The 22111-nt window shown below is 40.5% G+C and overlaps 1 protein-coding gene across 2 annotated transcripts in view; it reads right to left on the bottom strand.

Moving 5' to 3' along the window:
• Positions 1 to 22111, bottom strand: part of COLGALT2 (collagen beta(1-O)galactosyltransferase 2) — a 133274-nt gene that overhangs the window by 39455 nt on the left and 71708 nt on the right. The window contains exons 1-4 of one of the 2 annotated variants that reach the window (XM_043485330.1): positions 10082 to 10101; positions 6297 to 6407; positions 3216 to 3333; positions 1154 to 1288 (exon numbers count right to left, since the gene is read on the bottom strand). In XM_043485330.1, the coding sequence (XP_043341265.1) occupies positions 1154 to 1288; positions 3216 to 3333; positions 6297 to 6310 (267 nt within the window). In that variant the 5' untranslated portion in view covers positions 6311 to 6407; positions 10082 to 10101. Of the gene's footprint in view, positions 1 to 1153; positions 1289 to 3215; positions 3334 to 6296; positions 6408 to 10081; positions 10102 to 22111 lie in introns of those variants that run through there. The other variant, XM_043485329.1, reaches the window with a different exon arrangement.

Raw genomic sequence — 22111 nt, 5'->3', positions numbered from 1 at the left:
AATTATATCACGTGACTGTACTTCAATTTACTTAACCTTCCCCTCAGCTTAAACAATATTTGCACAGTGGGAGCACTGACACCATGAAAACTGGCAAATGCTAGCAATCAGGGGTTTTCCCTACAGAGAGCCACCACTAAGTATTTACCAGCACACCATTAGCCTCTTTCTTCATCCAAAACCAAACCAAATATAAAACAGGGACTGAAAATTTAGCTCTTTGAGCATGAGAACACACCTAATATACACTTTTTCCCTTAGAGCATCTTTAGCCTACATTGATATATATTACATTTATCAGTTTATCTCTCTTAATTTATTAACTAAAGAATCAGAAATACAATCAGCCATAAACATTCACTGCAACACCTCTCTAGCTAGACTTTGAAGATTTTTACAATAGAAAAGAGAGATGATGGAAATTTAAAATATTGTTTTTAACTTAAATTTTGTAAAAACATCTACCACAGTAGTTCCAATTATTCAATTTCTTTAGAAATAAATTTGGCAACATATCAAGGGTCATTAAAAATGTTTAATACTCTTTAACTCACTAATTCCACTTCTTAGAAGTTGTCCCAAGGAAATAATATTAAATGTGGAAAATTTTATGTTAATCATGATGGTTATTATAACAGTTAAAAGTTGCAAACAACTTAAATGTTTTTAAACTAAAAGAAAGGCTAAGTAAATTGCATAATAGCCACTTGATGATATAGTTAAAAACATGTAATCTGTTATCTATGATGTTAGAATGGGAGCAACTAACATGATGTTTTTTAAAAAACTTTTTTTCCATTTCCAGTTTTTTACAGTGTTCTCGTGTGAGTTTTAATGACCAAAAATATTTAACTTTTTGAAAATCTCTGAATCAGGGAGAAGTACAAATCCCAGTAAGCGTTACTGGTTAATTTAAAGCTTCTAATCCTAAACTCATTAGAATAATGTCTTCACAATTCATTAATACAGAAGAGCTCTTTGGGCTCTGGCATTGGACATGGATTTACCTCCTTTCCTGAAAATCCTTGCTCTAGTAACACAATGATATGCGTGTTTCAAAGGAGAAAATCAGAAAAAGATTCACGGGGTTACTGTTGACCGGTGGCTGCCGTGTTAAAACTCATAGTCTTAATTTGTTAACCAGCAGACTTGCCTGAGGTGTGATTCCGCACCAGAAGTTAGAGTACAAGCCCCGAGACTCCAGCATCGGGGCCACAACGGTTTTGTTTTCTGCGATCAGTAGATTGAGGGTCTGCGGATTAGTCAGGAAGTTGTCAACATCTATAAACTAGGAAAAGAAAAGGACAACATCAGATGAAAAGGTACTTTTCAGTAATGGGTATAAGAGTAACCTAACACTTGCCAAAGGATCATGGAAACTTGCCCATGACATACAGAACCAGCTATCCATGTTTTTCTCATGGAAACCCCTTGGGGCTGGATGACTTTCATTCAGGCAAAATGCATCCAGTCTAACTTTCATGTGTTTAGCTCCGCATAAGGTATCAAGCAATGAATTGGTGTTATCGTTGGGCAAATACTAGACTGGAACTCAATGACACCTTGATAAGTATAAGATACGAATGGGTCTCAAGCCCTTAAAAGATTTATTCGCATTTGTTGTGTGCTCATTCTAAGTGTAAATGAACAGACCTATTTAGGTTGTCTATAGTAATGTCAAACTGGCCCCAGATGAATCCATGAATGCTCTCTTAATGCTGCAATTAGATTGTTTGTTTAAAGTATATTATATAGTAGTGAAGCTATTTCCCATTCTCATCAGAAATCCGTGTTAACACATTCATTTACAGGGACAGTGTAACAGTTTCTATTACATAAAATAATCACTCTGAGCTGTACACTTTAAAAATTAAGATGGTAGAGTTTATGTTATGTATATTTCCCCCACACACAGAAAGCAAAACCTCAGAAGCTTTCATTCCTTTGATAGTCAATCTCTTCACCCAAAATTTTCTGGCTCAGCACTTGTACACTTCAAAGACATTTAAACAGCTATGCTATGTAAAATATCAGCACAACTGCAAATTCTATGAAATTATCCATATTGAAAGTGGAAGTGCGATAAACTACTGGGCTGATTTCTGTTGTGATTGAGAGGCTGAAGGAGGTCAAAAGTGTTCCCTTTAGGAGTCAGAGAACAGACGTCCATTAGTTTTATGAAACATCACTGCCTTTGTTTCGTTGGTCGTATTTCTAGTGTTGTATTGAAAAAGGCTTGCCAAAAGAATTAAATGGATTTGTGGGGGTGCGCACAGAGGAAGAACTCGGTTGCCATAAACTTGTGGGGAAAGAAGACTCTATCAGTTTTCAAATGAGAGCAGGGACTGCAGCTCCTTACTGCTCAGGGACCTGTCCTTTCCAACGGAGACCCAGGTTCCGGGAGGACAAGGATGGGATAGAACATGGATTCCTAATCATCAAGGCCAGCATGTTTCTGGACCACTCTGGAAGTTCTAAGGAAAGTAACGGAACCTCTTCATGGAGAGAAATTCTCCAGGAGGGTCCAGCATAATTAGGAACAACTAGGAATCCAAGCAAGAGGTGCTGGTCCGCAAACACTCAGGAGCCAAAAGGAACAGCATTTCAGGGCTGTTAATTTGACTATTTTTATGTAATTAATTTCTCATATCCCCGAAACTCTTCTAAAAAGTTAAGACCTTTTAAAAAAATTTTTTGTAATGTATTTATTTGGCTGTGCCGGGTCTTAGCTGCAGTGTGTGGATCCTTGATCTTTGTTGTGGCATGCAGGCATGCAGGGTCTTTAGTGAGATCTAGTTGACCTTCACGCTGCAGCGATCAAACCCGGGCCTCCTGCATTGAGAGCTCAGAGTCTTAGCCCCTGGACCACCAGGGAAGTCCCGAGAAGTTAAGACCTTTTACATTGCTTTACCCACAGCATTCCCTCTGAACTAAAAAGATTTAGGGTTTTTCATGTTTACTACAATAAAGAGATAGAATAATTCAGGAGCTTATTTGCTAACTCACTAAAAATGCATGTGAGGAATGGGTCTGAGATGAAATCCAGGTCTCCCGATATTAAGTTCTCCAGATTCTTTCTTGTGCCTTTATTAGAACATTGAAGAGGAGAGGCCTAAAAAAGGACATTTGATTGCTCCCACCGTCCTAGATTATTGACAATTGATTTGGACACATTCTAGATAACAGTTGTCAAGAAATTAAACATCTGTTTTTACCAGAATGTAGTCTGACCATTTTTCCCTCGCAGTTCGAAGGGCTGCCTGTCGTAGTTTCATCACGTGGGCAAAACGGGAGGCAGGCCAGTGCTTTGGTCCAATTTCATCAGGGTAAGACCTATAATAATAATTGTGATGATGATGATGGCTAATAATTATTGAGTGCTTATATATTGCAGGCACTATGTACTAATCCATTTTATCTTCCAGTAGTAACCCTAGGAAATCGATACTATTATGGTTATCATTATCCCCTCATTACACGTAAGAAATTGGAGCAAGGAGAGATTAAGTAATTTGCTGCTTCCCATACACAGGAATCTTTATATGAAACACTAGGCTGGCGAAAAAGTTTGTTTGGGCTTTTCTGCACATCTTATGGAAAGACCCGAATGAACTTTTTGGCTGACCCAATATTTCAGTTCTCATTAGAATTCACTCTCTTTATGATGTAAGTGATACCACTCTCCCCTCTTCACAGCCGAGGAAATTGGTCAGAGTGGTTAAGTCATTTGCTTAACATTACGCCATTAATAAGGGGTATAGCCAGAATTTGAATCTAAGCATAACCCCAAAGCTCATATTCCTAGACACTTTCTCATACATTCAGCCATCAGATACACTTGAAAATGTTACAGCATCAAATTAGGAGCTTCCCGGGAAAAACAAAGGTTTATTTTCTGTGGTCAAGTCTCAGTAAAGGACTCTACAGAGTCCAACACGTTGATCTCCCCCAGATGGAGTGAGATCACGGAGCAAATATACAATGCTGGAATGTCTCTCAACACCCATAAGGTCGCCAGGACTCATCCACGGACATGGAGGCAGCTGGGTTGGCTCACCCTTAAGAACCTTTCTGAAAGCCCCCACCTGGTACGGACATTGAGAAAGTCACAGGGGCCCCAAACTGGCCACCACTTCAAGTCCTTGTAGCTGCATACTGGCAGGACATTTGCCTCAGTAAAAGAGAAACCACAAAAAAGAGACCATAACCATACAAATAAGATGAAAAAAACTGTTTATTACACAGGAAGTCTTTGAAATGTTTTCCCCAATCGTTTCTACAAAAATCAGTGGAATTCCTGTTTGTTTGTTTTTTTTTCTCTGAATATGTTGCCCCTAAAAATACCTTCTCTGATATTTCTCACACTGACCTTGGCATACAATATATTTAGTCAAAATCTGGCTATGGAGAAAATTACCAGGATGCGGGAGAGGTACATAGAGTTTTTCTGGGCCACTCTAACTGGGCCAAATTCCATTATAAGTAACTCCAAAAAAGTGTTCAGAATCTTTGACAGTGTCCACATTTGATTGTTAAGGTTTGCTCCATCTATAGACCATATGCTGAGATTGAGACATATATGTAGATACATATATATGTACATGTAATTAAAAAATATTATACAGTGAGAGACTAAAAGAACAAAAATTTGTTCTGGAACAGCATTTATTATTTTTAAAATACACATTCAGCTTCCAATAAATGACTTATCCTGGGAAAAATTTCAGCAGCTCAATTCATCCCACTTCTGCTACTGCTGCTGCTAAGTCACTTCAGTTGTGTCCGACTCTGTACGACCCCATCCCTGGGATTCTCCAGGCAAGAACACTGGAGTGGGTTGCCATTTCCTTCTCCAATACATAAAAGTGAAAAGTGAAAGTGAAGTCGCTCAGTCGTGTCCGACTCTTTGTGACCCCATGGACTGCAGCCTATCAGGCTCCTCTGTCCATGGGATTTTCTAGGCAAGAGTACTGGAGTGGGGTGCCATTGCCTTCTCTGCATCCCACTTCTACAGTTCCTTAATCTAGAACTATAGTAGCCTGGGGAACATTTAGAGTAGTAAGTTTGAAATATATTTATTCATATTCTCATTCACTCATTTGTTTATTCAACAAGTATAAATTTAGTGCTTACAAGAACTTAGCACTGAGTGAAACATAAAGTATTTGTACATTTTAGCCCCTGTGTAAAAAATAAAACAGAAAAAAATGCATGAATTAGATAGTCAATGTTTGTTGTTTATTGTTGTGCCAAACAAGATGCTACAGGAAATAAGCAATCAAGTGTTGAGAGAAGGTAGAAATTTGTAACTGGAATGATTAGCCACAGCTCTTGGTAGCAGGTAGAATTTGGGATAAAGGTTATCACAAAGAAGGGAAGGAAAGCCTGGGGTTGAATAAATAAAAGGAACATCTGGATAATGCAGTTTTCTTTTAGGAAATATTGGTGTAAAGATATGGATATTTTTAAAATATTTATGAAATATTTCAAATCAGGCATTTGAACTTCATTCTGTAGGCAGTAGAGAGTCACTGAAGTTTTTTCAACAAAGAAATGAAAGGCCATCATTAATATTTTAGGTAGATTGATTTGACAGTGTGGTATACAGTATCATTTTAAAGATAAAAGCAACTAAGAAATTGCTGCAGTAGGGTCTTCCCTGTGGTTCAGTGATTAAGACTCTGCACTGCCAATGCAGGGGACGCAGGTTCAATCCCTGGTCCAGGAACTAGAATCTTGCATGCTGTGCAGTGCAGCCAAAAAAAAAAAAAAAAAATTGCTAGGGTAAAGACTGGAAATAATGTAAATGTCCATTAGTAGGAGGATGATTAAATAATTATGGTTCACCCATCAGTGGATACTCTGCAGTCACAAAAATAATGAGATATTCCTTAACTGTTGCTATGGCACAATTACCAACATACGATGGGTGAAAAAGCAAGGTATAAATAAGAAGTATACAAACTTTCACTATGATCCCTCAAGTATAAAAGGTTAATACTCAAAGTCTGAATAAGTAATATCAATATTTTAAAACATACACTACTGTGTTAATTCACTTGAGAATGAATGAGAGTCTGAACTTGGCCAGTAGTTGCATGAGTAAAGAGGAAAAGAAATACAAAGATCTGTCAAAGGAAGAAACAGCAGGTCTTTGTAACTTACTATCAGATACAGAGACAAAAGACAATGGAAAATCACATGTGTCTCTAAGATTGGAAGCCTAAGTGACCGAAAAACTGATTAAGCGGGGGAAGGGTAAATAACGAGTTCACAGAATGTTCTCTGCTACTCACTCAGGTTCATCCATAGGCCTCCACTCCACATAGTGATAGGCTTTCTGTACATTTTTCAGCCACTCCCGGAGTATTTCTGTTGTATTATCCACATTGTGGTCAGTGGCCGCCCTGCATGAGAAAGCACCACACAGTTCAGTTATTACATCATCCAAAGACAGAGGAGGAAGCCAAAAGACTCCAGATAAACTGAAAGAACGGCCAGTTCTAGACACCGTGTACATGAAAATGACTCCCTTGTGTTCCAATCTAGACAATTTCTGAAGCGAGAGATACGGCTTTCAACCATCTCTGTGTCATTAGATCCTTAAGCAGGACTTGGTCAATAGTAGAGTCAATCTAAAAAACAGTATATGTGTAAAATGAATGGGTTAGTTAACTAATATTCTTGGAAAGTTTTCCATTTGTTTTAATTGGAAACTAAATTGTTTTAATTTAATTATCCAATTTTTAGGTATCTACCTTTTAACTTCATAACAGCAACTCTCAATTTAAGCAATAATTCAGTTGCATTTTCAAGTCCCACAAAATTTTTAATCAATGTTGTTTTAATCACACACAGTAGAGGGGAAAGTCACAATAACAGTTCTTAGTATAAAATTCAAAGTCCAAGGTATCTTCACCTGTTTAGTTCAGATAACTCTACCATTACTTACACAAGATAGAATACCTTCAGAAGTCTACAAACAATGTATGTAAAATCTGTTTTTGATCTATCTTGAAAGTTTAACAAACTGATTCACTTAAAAAGCAGTTTAAGTCATTTATAAAACAAAAATATTTTCAAACAGTCTCACAAAGCAAACACATGGTATGAATAATATAATGTATCACAAACAAAGCTACTTAGAACACCCCAAAATGAACAGATATGCCAGTCAATTGGAAAAGAAAGAAGGAAAACATGGGTTGCAATCTTTACATCAAATAAGGCAGAATTCAGGCCAAAATTATTAAACATGACAGGAAAAAAATTGTAATGATAATAATAATGCTAAATAATGTCATTCACATCAACCATATAATAAATGTGCATATCCATGTACCTATATATAGTACAGGGGTTGGCAAACTTTTCTTCAAAAGCCAGACAGTGACTATTTTAGGCTTGTAGGCTATATACTCTCTGTTGTAACTACTTAACTCTGTCATTGTAGCAGTGAAGCTGTCATTCATAACACATGAATGAATGAGCATTATTGTGCTCCAGTAAAGATTTGTTTACGAAAATAGGCAACAGGTCTACAAGCTGTGGTTTGCCAACCCCTATATAGCAGAAAGTATAGAAAGGTAAAACAAGCACCAATAATAAGAGGTGTTAATATACCATTTTCAGTTAAAGAAAGTGCAAAGGGGAAAAAAGTAAATATGTAAAGAATCTATGGAACACAATAATAGAGATTCTACTTTTTTCTCAAGTGCACATGAAATATTCACAAAAACTGACCAACAATTACATTATGAAGAAAGCTTTACAAAATTGGAATATTTATAGCATTCTCTGGTCACTTCATAAAATCAAAAATTAGTAATAAAACCTCCAAAATTCCATTAAAACTCTCTATTAAACAACTATTCAGTGAAAAAAGAAATACAAATCAACTTTAGAACTTATAAAGATAAATAATAAAAACACTAGAGATCAGAACTGAGGGATACAATTAAAGCAGTGGTCAGAGAAAATTCAGTTTTTTATCCTTAAATCAATAAAAATTAATGACTTAAACTCCTACTCCATAAAGCTAGAGAAAGAGCAACAAAACAAATAAGCATAAAGATAAAAGTAGAAAGTCATGAGGTTGAAAACAGAGAAAAAGCAAACCTAATAAACAAGAGAAATGTTACTTTTTTAAGTAAAAAATCAACAAAAGACAATCACTAGTTAATACAACCCAGACAACACAAAAATTAAAAATAAGAAAAGACAAAGATGAAGAGAATATGACTGACATGAAAGAATTTTTTTAAAAAAATCATATGCAGTTAATTCATATAACTTGATGAAAAATAAATTTGAAAACTAGATATAATAGAAGATATCCTAGCAAGATGCATGTTAGCAAAATTGATTCCAGTATAAACATAAAACTTAAAGAGAACAGTTTTCTTGGAAGAAATAAAGGAAGAAACAAAAGAAAACACTAGACGCAGATGGTTTCATAGGGAAATTCTACCAGATATCTTAACAGTATGTGTGCGTGCGTGCGCACTCAGCCATGTCCAACTCTGTGACCCGTGGACTGCAGCTTGCCAGGCTCCTCTGTCCATGGGAATCCCAGGCAAGAATACTGGAGTGGGTTGCCATTTCCTCCTGGGGTCTTCCCAACTCAGGGATTGAACCCGCATCTCCTTTGTCTACTGCATTGGCAGGCGGATTCTTTAGCACTGAGCCATCTGGAAAGCCCATCTTAACACTTAGCTACTTCCAAAGTTATGTGGCTTGTTTCAAGTCCTTTTAATAATGCAAGTGCAACAGTGATACCTAAACCTGATAAAGACACAACTACAGATCAGTTATCTTTCAATGAATATGCTACAAAAATCCTAAAGCATTAGTCAAAATTCAACACTATTCCTGATTTTTTAAAACCACACTGAATAAAATTAAAACAGGATGGAAGGGAGGAAGGAAGGAAGAAATGGAGGACAAATGGGAAAGGAAGAGTCATGGGAAAATAGAGGTATCTGAGACACTTAAGTGAGAGTAAAAATGTTTATACTTTATTGGCAATTCAGCAGTTCCTACTGTGAGGGAAAGCTATTGGCATTAACAGCAGTGGTGGTTCCCTGGGAGCATGGCCTTGACAAGAGCAAATAAAGAGATGTAAACAGTGGTCACTTCTTCCATTTATAGCAATCCAGTACATAGGATTTTGTTGAACTCAATCTATAATGGTTTTTATTCTTCCTACTTGAGCTTTTGGGAGTCAGAGCTGCTCCAAAAGTAACAAGTGAAATCGTTAAGAGAGGATGAGAAATCTTTAAGAGAAATGCATGCAAGAGAAAAAAAAAAAACCAACTGTTAAGCAAAACATAGTGAAAGGCCGTGTTACACAGAGAATAAACTTCTATAAAACACCAAGTAACATGATGATATGTAACTTACGTCACAAGGTAGAGAAAAATGAAAGACAGAGGGGTATGACTAATATTTGAAAATCTTATTTCACAAAATGGATATTTGAATGAAAACCATCCTTATTTAAAACATTATTCAAAAAATAGAGGATCAGGAGGTGATGCCAATGGCCAATTCAATCTACTTTCAAGTCTTCTCTGAAAATTAGATAAGAAGCAGCTCCTTTCTTCGAAACAAGATCTAGGAGGGAGAGACCCACAGACCCACGGGGACTATTTTCTGGAAGGAAAAGAGGTGATGTGTGTAGCTGATAGTATCGGGGGACAAAGGTTGGGGAGAACAAGCAGGCGGGAAAATGGGCCAGGAAGCAACGTGGGGGGGGAGACACAGACCCTGTCCAGCTTGCAGCTGTGCCAAGAAGCACAGCTTATCAGCAAAAACCACATCCACAGTCACACACGGCCACAGCCCCCAAAGCCCAGCATCATAGCCAAGAAGGGCACTAGGATTGTCAAACCACTCCGTCTCACGGTAGACGTAGCACATGTAGAGCAAGTCCTGAAACTGAGAACCCGCTCTAATGCACATTCTTCTTCACTCAGAGTATTATGGGTAAGAGTAACTTAAAACAAAACCAACCCCCAGAATCTTGACTGCAGCGTGAGCCAAAAGTTTTAAGAATTCCATATTACTTCCAAATGCTTACAGTGTAGGCAACTTCAGACAGCATCTACTTCTTTCCTTGACCGTTGCTTCTGCATTACATGGGACTGACGTTCTCTACGCCCTCCCTACTCGTTGATGCATTTCCTCCTAATTTTTTTAACAAAGGTTTCATCATATGAAATTTACTTTCCTGGTGTACAGACTAAACAACTCCAAACTCTGCCTAAGTATCCACTCCTGCCAAACATCCTGAGAAATTAGCTGCGTGGAATCTGCAAAGATAGATGTGTCTAATTAAAAGTAGAGGCAGAGACTTTGAATACTCTCCTGATTAAGTTTTAAATATTTCCTATACGGTTACTTCCCCCAATTGTTCAGATTCTCTTTGTTCTCAGGCTTCTGAGGAAATGAGCAAGTCCTCCCACTGTGGTTGCAGGTCCATCCACACCCGTCTTTGATGCACACGGCCAGTCTCCTGCCTTGTCCCAGAGGAACAACAGAGGGGCCAGCTCCAGGCCACTGAGGAGGGCTTGCATTCCGCCCCCTTGAGACCTCCGCCCTGCTCCTCCACTCCCCTGGTGAAGGCAAATAAACAGAAATCCAGGCAGACACTTCTAACTGCTGCTTTTTAATCCCTCTGATGAAAATGTGTTTCCATTCAAATACATAATCATGAAAGCATGCACTGGTGTCTTCAGAGGGTTGGAGAGAGAGAGACAGAGCAAAGACCCAGATGCAAGCTCCCTGAGGAAACTTGAGGCCTGAGTTAAAGGTTCTATTTTCAGAGCCCTGTAGAAAATGTAATGGTGCAAAGCCTGACCCGTCCTACAGCCCCACCAGCTGCAGGACACACAAAACTCTGCAGCTAGACGGATTTATCCATCAAGGACACAGAGTGTGCAGGAGAAGCCGAGGCTTTCTCTCAAACCCACAGCTCCTTCCAGTCCCACGGAAGATGAGTCTGTCATCTACTCCCAATGAGAGCAAGAAAAGCACCCGGAGAGGTAATGGACATCGCTAGAGGATTCCCTGAAGAAAGCAAGGAATGATGTGAAGATACACCTGGAGAGGTGACCTACAAAGTGATACACAGGGATTGGTGATTTCACCAATCAGACTGGAACACCACTGTTCATGAAGCACAAACAGGTACTGGCTGGAACACCAGGCTCCTGGGAAGCGAAGCCTGTTCAATCTTGGCCTCAATTCTCCCAACCGGAGTAGAGAGTCACATTCAATCATCACTCCGGCTCCCAATGACATAGCAAGGAGAGCTCAGCTCTGGAGCTGTGCCAATCCTCATGTAATTAATTTTCTTTGAAGGCCTCATTGGGAGAGCGACCTGGAGTCCCAGGAGTACTGGAACCTGCCGGCCACTAAGAGGTCTCCCTCCTCCACCTTCAGAAGAACCGTGGCCCTGGTACGGCTGTGATGCTGATGGTTGGTCCCCTCTCTGTCCATTAGTCTTTGCTGGCTTTCTCTGGAGCTGGCAGCACCTGAAATGGAAGAGCTGGCAGATACAGGGGCAACATCCATATGGCCTCAGGAGGGAGTCTAGGTCACGGCTCACCATCAAACTGCAAGCCCGCTTCCTCTCTGCTTCCGCTTCTGGTTCCTCTTGCCTCTTCCTCTTCCCTACCTGGGCCTTGTCAGCAAAGGCCCATGAGTCTTGGGTTCAAAGTCAGATTAGGACAGCAGTAAACACATACTGCAGTCTCCCCAGGTGGCTCAGTGGTAAAGAATCCACCTGCCAATGCAGGAGACTCAGGAGATTCCAGTTAAATCCCTGGGTCAGGAAGATCCCCTAGAGGAGGGCATGGCAGTGCACTCCAGTATTCTTGCCTGGAGAATCCCATGGACAGAGGAGCCTGGCAGGCTCCAGCCCAAAGGGTCACAAAGAGTCAGACACGACTGAGCAACTTGGTACGCCCGCATGCACATACTGCAAATTCAGTCAACAGCATGTATAGGGATTTTCTTGGCTGATGAAGTCCCCAGGCCAGCAGGTGCGTGGTCACTTGTTACAGGGGAAAGCAAGAGCCCCTGCAGCAGACCGGCAGATAAACAAGTCTGCAGAGTGACCAAGCCTCCCTATTTGGCTGTGGCCAAAAATAAAACTGAAGGTTTCTTTGGCGACGTCTAAACACACTGACTTTCCTCCTTGTTTTAGAAGGTCAGTTTTCATTCCTCAGTCTTGGCTCCTGAACAAGTAGCCAATTTGAAATAATTGCAACTGGCTCATTTCTTTTTATAAGAACTACTGAGGTTGTGAGAGCTAAACTCACATTACTAAGTGTGGGGCCACTGGAGCCAAATTAAAGATGCAGACTGGACCACTCTGCAAGTGGAACACAGACACTGAGGACATGGTACTCCTGATCACCTCCATCTGCACTGACCCTCAGGGAATGTTCTCAGCTTTCCTGCCACCCCAGAAAGTCTAGACTTCCAATGCTACAGAGCAACAGGCCTGCAGTCAGTGGGGCAGGAGGAGGGCAATGCTGTGCAGTGATTGATCTTTGCTGTCTTGGAACCTGCAAGAGGCTCAAGGGAGCTGTGATGGAATGAACAACAAAGTTAGTCGCCACCTGGACCATTCAATGCCATGACTAGCGAGTTGGCAAAAAATGAATTTTCCAACTTGAGACTTCAAAATCTGAATTGCCCTCTTAATTGCCTCATGTTTTCATCCAGCAAGGAAGACTCATTGGTGTAGAAAATAAAGAGCTCCACCTACAAATAAAATTTCACTTTTAGAAGCAACTAGTGAAATTCATTTTCAAGAAAGGGCATGTCATCAAGCCCCACCACTGTCTGTGCTCTCGGGGACAGGCTCACCAGCTGCTGTCCTGCCAAGGTGGGAACAGACATGCCTGGCCACTTGGCAAATACGAAGATGGATTCTGGCCTCCTGGCTACTGTGTACCATTGTTTAAAAAACTAGACTCTGTCTGCTGGGTGGACTAGCTGTGACTATGTTTCAGGATACAGATAGGAACTGGAAGCTGGGAATTTCTTCCAACAAAAGTCTTCTCCTAGATCCTACCAAATCAGTTCGTAGCAATTCTTTCTAATGAACTAACAAATCAGGAAAATTCACTTCTCATGAAACCCTCCTCAGCAACAAATAAATATTTATACTGTCTTGGTGTCCTTCCTCAGTATGAACCATTCAGTCTCAGAAACAATCATAGGTGTTACATCTAAAGGCTGAGTAAGAGTGATGTAAAAAGAAATGCTAATTCTGGAAAGGGAGTCAACCAAGTAACCAATCGCACTCCTAAACAGCAAGAAAGAGGCGTGGTTAAAATTTGCAGATTGACCAGGTAATGGTGAATTCAAAAGCCCATTATCACTTTAATAAAAGCAGGATGAACTTAATTAAACATATTACAAATAGACCATTCCTTGATACTTTCGATCGTGAGCTAGATTTTCGTCTCTTGGTGTTAAGAACCTGTCACCCCTGTATGTCATACACTGTCCCATTTTGAGCTTCATGATTAGCTAAGATAGACGTTCTTTTTATTTCTCCATGTTAGGGCTTTCCTGGTAGCTCAGCTAGTAAAGAACCCACCTGCAATGTAGGAAATCCCGGTTCGATACCTGAGTCGGCAAGCTCCCCTGGAGAAGGGATATACTACCCACTCCAGTATTCTTGCCTGGAGAATCCCCATTGACTGAAGAGCCTGGTGGGCTTTAGTCCATGGGGTCACAAAGAGTCGGACATGACTGAACGACTGAGCGCACACACACACATAGATGAGAAAGCTGAGGATGAGAGGTTATGTCTTGCTGAAGCCATACATATGGTGGGGGTTAGAGCCTGAACTTTTCCTTCAGGCCTTTTGATACCCCTTCCAACACTAGCTCACACACCCCACCGCACACCCCACTGCACACACCCACAGACAGTGATGCCCACCTGTTAAACTGGAAGGAGTTCTCTGCCTGATGAAGCACATTAATCAATGTGAACATCTCAACATGAAAGGATGACAAGAAATAAAACAAGAAAAATGTGAAGATTCATTAGTTCCCTATAACCTTTGCTGAAGTTCCCTTTGGCATAATCTTCCTTGGAGTCAAAAACCTTGGCATTTCATGAAAGCATCAGTGGCAGCATCTGAGACAAGATAAATGTTTCTCATTTGTCTAAGGACCCTTTTTCCTGTTTTTCTTCTTTCTCCTTTGTTTATTCTTCTTCCCACTCCTTTTCACCTACTCTTTATTTCCTCTTTTCCTTGTTGTATTTTCCAATTCTATTAAGTTTTCTTAATTTGTGGCTATGCCCTGAAGAAATGGAATTACTAGTGAAATGTTCTTCGATGGGCCAAAAACTAAAGTTCTGATACTAAAGAGAAGATACCACCCTATCCAGGGACACATTCTCCAGGAGCCCTGAACCTCCCACCCCCAGACCTGTAACCACACATCGATTCCCTGCCCGTACTCCCAACATTGCACCTGCTCTTGTACTGCTCCTGTCCTTCTCCGTTACCTGACCCTCTTCCCTGTGGACAGCACTATTCCAGCACCTAATAGAGTTTACCATGTAAAGCAGGCACTAATCGTCAGTTTAATGAATGGATAAATGAACAATTGCAGGATGATGTTCCCCAGTCCAACCCAAATGCCTACAAAGGCTGAGCACAGATAGCATACAGGAGTGAAATGGGCCCGGTCTGAGGGGACGGTGTGAAAGGAGAACTGTAAGGCAGAGGCACACGCAGACTCCCTCTGATTGCTGCCATGCTAGAAAGTGTGCCCAGAAATGCTAGGCTTTCCTAAGAAAAGCCAGATATTCAGGTTTAGAGATAAAAGCCTCTTTTAACCTATTAGGCTGAAATGCCATAAATATATTCCAGCATGGGAGGCGCTCTGTGGAAACCAGGGACCCAACACAAAGACCACATTATCTCAGCTCTTAACAACCACTGTCCATCCATCTGCACATGCTCAGGGCACATATTTCAGTAATTAAGTATCTCAGGTATGGTTGGGAGGATAGCAGTAATATCACTGTCCTGCTTCCACATACTCAGCAAGCATCTTCAGGGACAAAGAAAGACTGACATGCACAGGTTGAGCAAGGTCTAAATAATTCTCTCAGCTAGTCTAATAGCAATAGAGTCACTATTAGAAAAAAGAAAAAACACCGACACATATGGTAAGCACACAGGTATACTTGCACAAACGCCATTTATAACATCTCTTCCCAGAGCAACTAAGGCATATTCAGTCCTGCTCCTATTTTTAAATAATAGCTTTATTGAGCTATAATTCACACACCTAGTATCACCCTTTGAGAGTATATAATGCAGTGGTTTTAGTGTGCCCATAGAGCTATGCAACCATTACTATGATCTAATTTCAGAACATTTTCATCACCCCAAAAGAAGCCTTGTACCCGTTAGCAGCCGCTTCTCATCATCCTCTCTCTCTAGCCCCTGGTCACCACTTGTCTACTTTCTGTTTCTATGGATTTGCATTTTTCTGGAGATTGCATAGAAATGGGATCATTCAACTGTAACCTTCTGGTATCTGATTTCTTTCTTTAGCATGATGTTTTCAAAATCCACCCATGTTGTAGTATGTATCAGTACTTCATTCCTTTTCATGGCTGAACAACATTCACTGTATGGATAGACCACATTTTGTTCATCAATTGACCAGTTAATGGAAGTTTGTTGTTTTACTTTTTAGCTATTAAGAACAATGCTATGAACTTTCAAGTACAAGTTTTTGTATGAACATGTATTTTTCATTTCCCTTGGGATTGTTGCCCAAATTTTAATTATTATGGAAAGTGAAGAAAATAGATTTTATTTTATTCTTTCTCATTTTTGGAGAATCCACTATGTTCTGGGCACTACGCTGGACATTTCCTATCTATATCTCTAACTCTTACTGTAATTCTCAAGGTAGGTATTATTAACCTCATTTTACAGGGTGAGGAACCTGAGATTAGAGACTCTCTCCCAAAGCTTGCTCTCTTTTCACTTCCACTTCATCACTGATAAGTATTTTTCTTAATTTCTGAAACCCTCAGTTTTCTGTTCCAATGCAACAAAGAGACCCTTTACTCTGCTATATGAATGTCCTGACTGTAAATGACAGGAACAGATGCAACCCAAGAACATGGTGCAGTCACCAGCATGCAAGGAGGGCTAGTTCTCAGCCAAGGAGCTAGGAGGGGCTGTTGATATAAACTGTCGGTCCTCAGCCCTGGTGGGGAAATGCCCTAGCCAAACACAGAAACATTAAACATCACGTCATGAGGAACTGGAGCCAGGGTGACCACAGAGAAAGTCACAGCCCAAGGACTGGGTGGGCTCAACGAAGCACGATGGGAAATCTCAGCACCAGGATCCAGTCTCCGTGTGAAGAGGAACACTGGCTGATCTGGGCAAAACATGTAAAGGAAAGGTGGGTATTTGAGTGGAGGATCATGAGAATGCTGAAAGAAGGGGCCAGGTTCTATACAGAAAGGTTTACTTTGATTCACTTATTTCTAGAGACAACTGCAGTTAAAAACAACAGTAAATATTTCAGTCACCCAGTGAGCCTGAGTTACTTGCTAGATTATATAACTAACCACATCCTTAACCAAATAAAAAAGTATCAAGTCAGAAGACATGGCTCTTCTGACAATTAGCTCTCTCATCTTTATTAATTTACTTGAGCTCCAATTTTTCCACCTGTAAAATGGAATAAAAACACCTGCTGTTCATACCTAACAGTGGGTTATTGGGAGGAGACAACAGCATCTGGAGTTTTCAATAACTTATTTTGAAATCTGGCCTCTCCCTCACCATCTCCAACACACACACACACACACACACACACACACACACACACACACACTCAAATAAGAAAGTGAAAGTGTTAGTTGCTCAGTCATGTCCAACTCTTTGCGACCCCATGGACCACAGCCTGCCAGGCTCCTCTGTTCATGGGATTCTCTAGGCAAGAATACTGGAGTGGGTTGCCATTCCCATCTCCAGGGGATCTTCCCAACCCAGGGACTGAACCCGGGCCTCTGGCATTGTAGGCGGATTGTTAACTATCTGAGCCACCAGGGAAGCCCCAAATAAGAAAAAGGACAGCTGTTTCAACAGGCTCTTAAGATGCATGATAAAATTCAACATAAGCATTTAAGTTAAAGAAACCAGAATTACCACAGTCTACCATTTTTTATCAATCAAAGAAGTCACTGTAAGGCGAGTGCAGAGAAAAAGAGAGTGAGCCGGGTAGTCAGGCAAGAAAAGGGAAATTTGTTAGAGGGAAAAGAGAGGGTGACTGCCTCTTAAGGAGAACTGGCATCTCCCCTTTCTGATGGTGTCCTTCTTATACCCCACCAATGAACAATTCTCTGAAGGGATGGCTAATTTTTAGCCTGTAGTTGAGTCCTGTGGTCACGCAGCTGGAGGTCTGGAATCTGGCGGTCTCGCAGCTTTGAGAAGATTGCCAGTGAGAAAACAGGATGCCATTTGGGCAATTTGGCCAGTCTCACGGATCACTGTGCTTTTATTCTTTGTTTGCCAGGTCGACATAATCGCCATCTTATCAGTCAGACCCCATGTGGGCCCTATTAGTCACATGCCCATTTAAACACAGAAAAAAGCAAAGAACAGTGTGGCAAAGACTGCTAATTGTCTCAGTATCCGTTTTTCCTCTTCTTCCCTAGAAACAGAATTTTTAGCTGAGCTCGTGACCATCAGTTTGAGATGAAGATTTTAAGTACCATGATGGCAGGTCATTTGTTTGTTCTGGTCACTGCTCTGTGCCTAGCATTTGAGAGAGGCTTAGCACGTAGTAGGTGCACAACAAATATTTGTTGAACGGTTGGTTTCCCATAAAATTTCTAATAAGAAATGTAAAAACACCTGTATAGTGCTCTCAGTCCAACAGACACCTCTGTATCTCCTAAGCAACTCCTCTGTGCCAACATCATAGCACGTGCTGGAAAACAACACAGTTTAATGAAAAACAGAGGTGTGCAGATGGTTTCTGACTGAACAATGGCACGATTTTATGATGGTGCTAAAGCATTTCCCATTCTATAGAAACCATACTTCAAATTCTGAATTTTTAGTTTTCTTAAGGAACCTCCATATGGTTCTCTATACTGGTTATACCAGGTTACATTCCCACCAACAATGCAAGAGGGATCCCTTTTCTCCACACCTTCTCCAGCATTTATAGTTTGTAGATTTTTCTGATGATGGCCATTTTGACTGGTGTGAGGTGATACCTCATTGTAGTTTTGATCTGCATTTCTCTAAGAGTGAGCGGTGTTGAGTATCTTTTCAAGTGTTGATCTCTTCCTGGGTTGGTGATAAGCCGTAAAATACTCTCTTGTGATGCTGGGCAGGGTCGGCAGCTGCAGCTCCCAATAAGCCACGGGATCAGGAAGGTAAACAACTGATACACTGACAGCCATTCTATACAGAGACAGCCATTCTGCTTTTCACTTTCAGTCCAACATTCAATCAGTTACATGTGGTGGTGGTGGTTTAGTCACTAAGTCGTGTCTGACTCTTTGTGACCCCATGGACTGTAGCCTGCTAGGCTTCTCTGTCCATGGGATTCTCCAGGCAAGAATACTGGAATGGGTTGCCATTTCCTTCTCCAGGAGATCTTCCTGACCCAGGAATTGAACCCGGGTCTCCTGTGTTGCAGGCAGATTCTTTACCGACTGAGCTACGAGGGAAGCATTCAAAATTTTATTATTGAGTAGGCTTTGTGTTAGAAGACTTTGCCCAACTGTAGGTTCATGTAGGTGTTCTGAGCATGTTGAAGGTAGGCTAGACTCAGCCGCAATGATAGGTTAAGTATATTAGCTGCATTTTCAATTCCAATATATGCAATTTATGGTAAGTTTACTGGGATATAATCCCATCATAAATCAGGGATGATCTGTACAAATAACTGTAATTGAGCATGATATCTGCAGTGGTGGATGTGTAGCAAGGTTTCCAAGTGCCAGAGAGGAGAAAGCTGCTGGTAAGCTGCGGGAGGAGGCAAACGATGAGAAGCCTGAACAGGGATTTGAAGAATAAGCAGGTATCTAGAGGGAGCTGGAAGGTAGGCAGAACATTCCAGACAGAGGAACACTACATGTGGAGGCAGAGAGGTATGAAACAGTATGACGTGTCTTCAGAACTATTTGTAATTTTTTTGGTCTAGGAGTCACAGATCAAAGGAGTGAGATGGCTGCTGAAGGTTATGGATGACACAGCTGTCCCTCAGGAAGGGAATAAGAGTAGGAAGCAGTGAAGATGTGTGTCCCCCTTTCCTGGGTCCTCAGCATCTTGCCCTGCTAGAAAAGATAAACTGATGAATAATTATCTGAAATAACATATTTTGCTTGATTGTGACAGGTATTGCCTTTAGCATGAGTCTATTCTTTGAATTCCTCAAAGGAAATACTGAAAATACATACAAAGTGCTGGTTCACTTTATTCCATTTCCATGCACGGGATGGCTGCCACACATGATGGGTTTTCTGGGAAGGAGTGATTTCTAACATTCTGACCCATTTTCTTCATAAATTCACTTATACTTCTCAGACCACATGTACAAATTTTCTCACTCAAAATCTGCCTGCTGCATAATAAACAGTTAGATGTGCTTGTTGAATGACTAAGAGAATAAGTGTTCACATAAATTGATGACAAAATAAAAGCCTTGTTTCTGTATTTGCATGTCTACCATGTCTATCATGCAAGCAAAAGAAGCAGCAAATAGAATAATATGAAACTCATATTAAGCATTTTGATTTTTTCAAAAGCTTTCAACCTTTTTCCTTGTAGTACTTGTTTCCGCATTGAAAAAGTTAGGCTAGAAACATGAACAGACAGAAGTGTTTGATTTGCCAACTGACTTCAAGGCTGTTTTTTTTCCACAGAGTCACCTAGAATGAGAACTTGGCTCCTGCTGATGAAAAATTTCTGCCCCGTCCATCGCTATTACCCAATACCTGTTGTCTTGGTTCCAGTAATAACACACCCGGTCAGCTCAGGAGGGAGAGAGGAAATGTTTGCCTTGAATTTACCTGCTTTGCAAAGTTGTAAGTCTGGCCTTCCCACATTGCTTATTTGGGGTTTCTTTCCAGAGGGCGGGAGGGGGCAAGAGGCAGGGACTACTGTTTGGCAGGTATTGGATCCACATTCATAATCTATATTCACTCATGCAAACTGAAGAGTACCAAGACACATTTTTGAGGCATTTCAAGTTATTTTACTCTTATTTCTGGTGTCAGAGGCAAACAGGAGGCTATTCTGATGGTATTTTTTTCCAATCTCTTTTATGGAAAACTATTGTCAGAGGGAAGGAACACTCGGTGCTCCTAACATTTCCAGGATCCATATGGCTTTGTAACACAAATACATGGGGCCTCAATGAGTCCCTGCTACCTTCATTACTCATTACACTTCTGCAGGGAAGGGGCCCACCTCAGCTGAGTGCTCATCACCACTCAGGCCCTGAACTAGAACCCAGTATTGCAACATCTCATTTAAACCTCACAACAACCCTATGAAGCAGTATTCTTATCAACCCATTTACATATCAGGAAAATCAGGTCCAGAAAGGGACATATCATGTCCCAAGTCTCAAAAGCATAAGAGAACCAAAGTCAGACAACGGGACTCAGATGATTGTCTGTCCACACCTAAGTCTTATTTTGAAATTGTACTTGGAATGAAGTTTAAAACAGAAGGAAATATTTTACAAAAGGTAGAGAGTATATTGTAGCTTTGTCTTCAAAGTGCTAGATATATCAATAGACATCATGTGATTAGTCAAATGGCTGCAGCCATGGACATTTACATCATTTTAGATGTAATGTAATTTAGTTCTTATCTTCAGGTCTTAGGAACAAACATATCCAACCAAATGCTCATAATTTTGAACAATGCCTTGAAGAGCAAGTGACACTTAACAATGATTGATTTCTTTAATGCTTCTCAAAGCTTTATGCTAATTTGGTTATCTTCTCTCTAATGGAGAGGCTTAAGGATCTTTGCCTTTCTTGTGAATGGAGACACTGGATTTAAGGAGACACAAACTTTTTTTTTAAACTTTAATTGGTTATGGTTTATTATTCCTTTAATATAGCATTGGATTTGATTTGTTAGTATTTTATATAGTTACATAATCCCTTACCTAAAACCCTTTGGGTGAAATGTGTTTGCAATTCTTATTTTATTAAACTTGAAGAAGGTAATCTGATGCATATACTGTGAATGTTATGTAATAACCCCAGTGGAGTCTGGGGAAGTACCCTGTAACCAAACACATTAATATTTAACAGCCAAACATAAGAACGCAAAACTAAGTCAGATAAATAAATGCTAGAAATAGTCTCAAGTCACGAATGGCTGCAAAGAAACTGAGGTCAGATTTTCTGTCTTGGGATGGATTCTCCAGCAGTGGGCCTCCAGACAAGGGGTGAAGATGATGGATTAGGAAGTGTTCCCAGGAAAAACAGATGGACCAGTGGACAAGTGTGAGCAGAAAGAGAAGGATGCCAGTGATGTCCTATGGAGGGTGACCTTGGCTCCATGTCTCAGGTGGGTCCTGGGAGCCAGGACTCTTGAGCTGTCCCCATGGGACAAGGGAACTGCACCCCATAGTCATCAGGGTGCCTGGAATGGGTGAGAGTCAGAACAAAGGGAGGGGAGTTTGGATAGCACTGGCCAGCACCACCAAATGAATTAAAAAACAAAACAAGGTTTCAGAGTTTTTTCATTTTCAGAATTCTAGATTAGAAACTGTGGATTTGTAGTCAGTTTTGGCCTCAGTATCTCTAAGTGATGCTGTTTTGTTGCTTCCAGTCTTAGTGGCTGAGTCTTTCCAGTTGCTTAAAATGCACAGGGAAACCTTCTCTGGTTTTCTGGGCCATGGAGTAGCTTATAAAGCACCAGAACCTTTGGTTCTATGAAGGCTATTCAGAACGAGCCTGGAAGTCAACCATCACGCCACAGGTTTGGGAGGTAAATTTTGACAAACAGTGAAGTTTTAAAATAAGAGTTATTGATTTAGTCAGACTAGTTCCTGACTT

This window comes from Cervus canadensis, chromosome 13 (assembly GCF_019320065.1).
Source record: "Cervus canadensis isolate Bull #8, Minnesota chromosome 13, ASM1932006v1, whole genome shotgun sequence".
In the NCBI taxonomy this organism is placed as follows: domain Eukaryota; kingdom Metazoa; phylum Chordata; class Mammalia; order Artiodactyla; family Cervidae; genus Cervus; species Cervus canadensis.
Note: the sequence above shows the minus strand (reverse complement) of the source record. Positions and strands in the feature narration are given on the sequence as shown.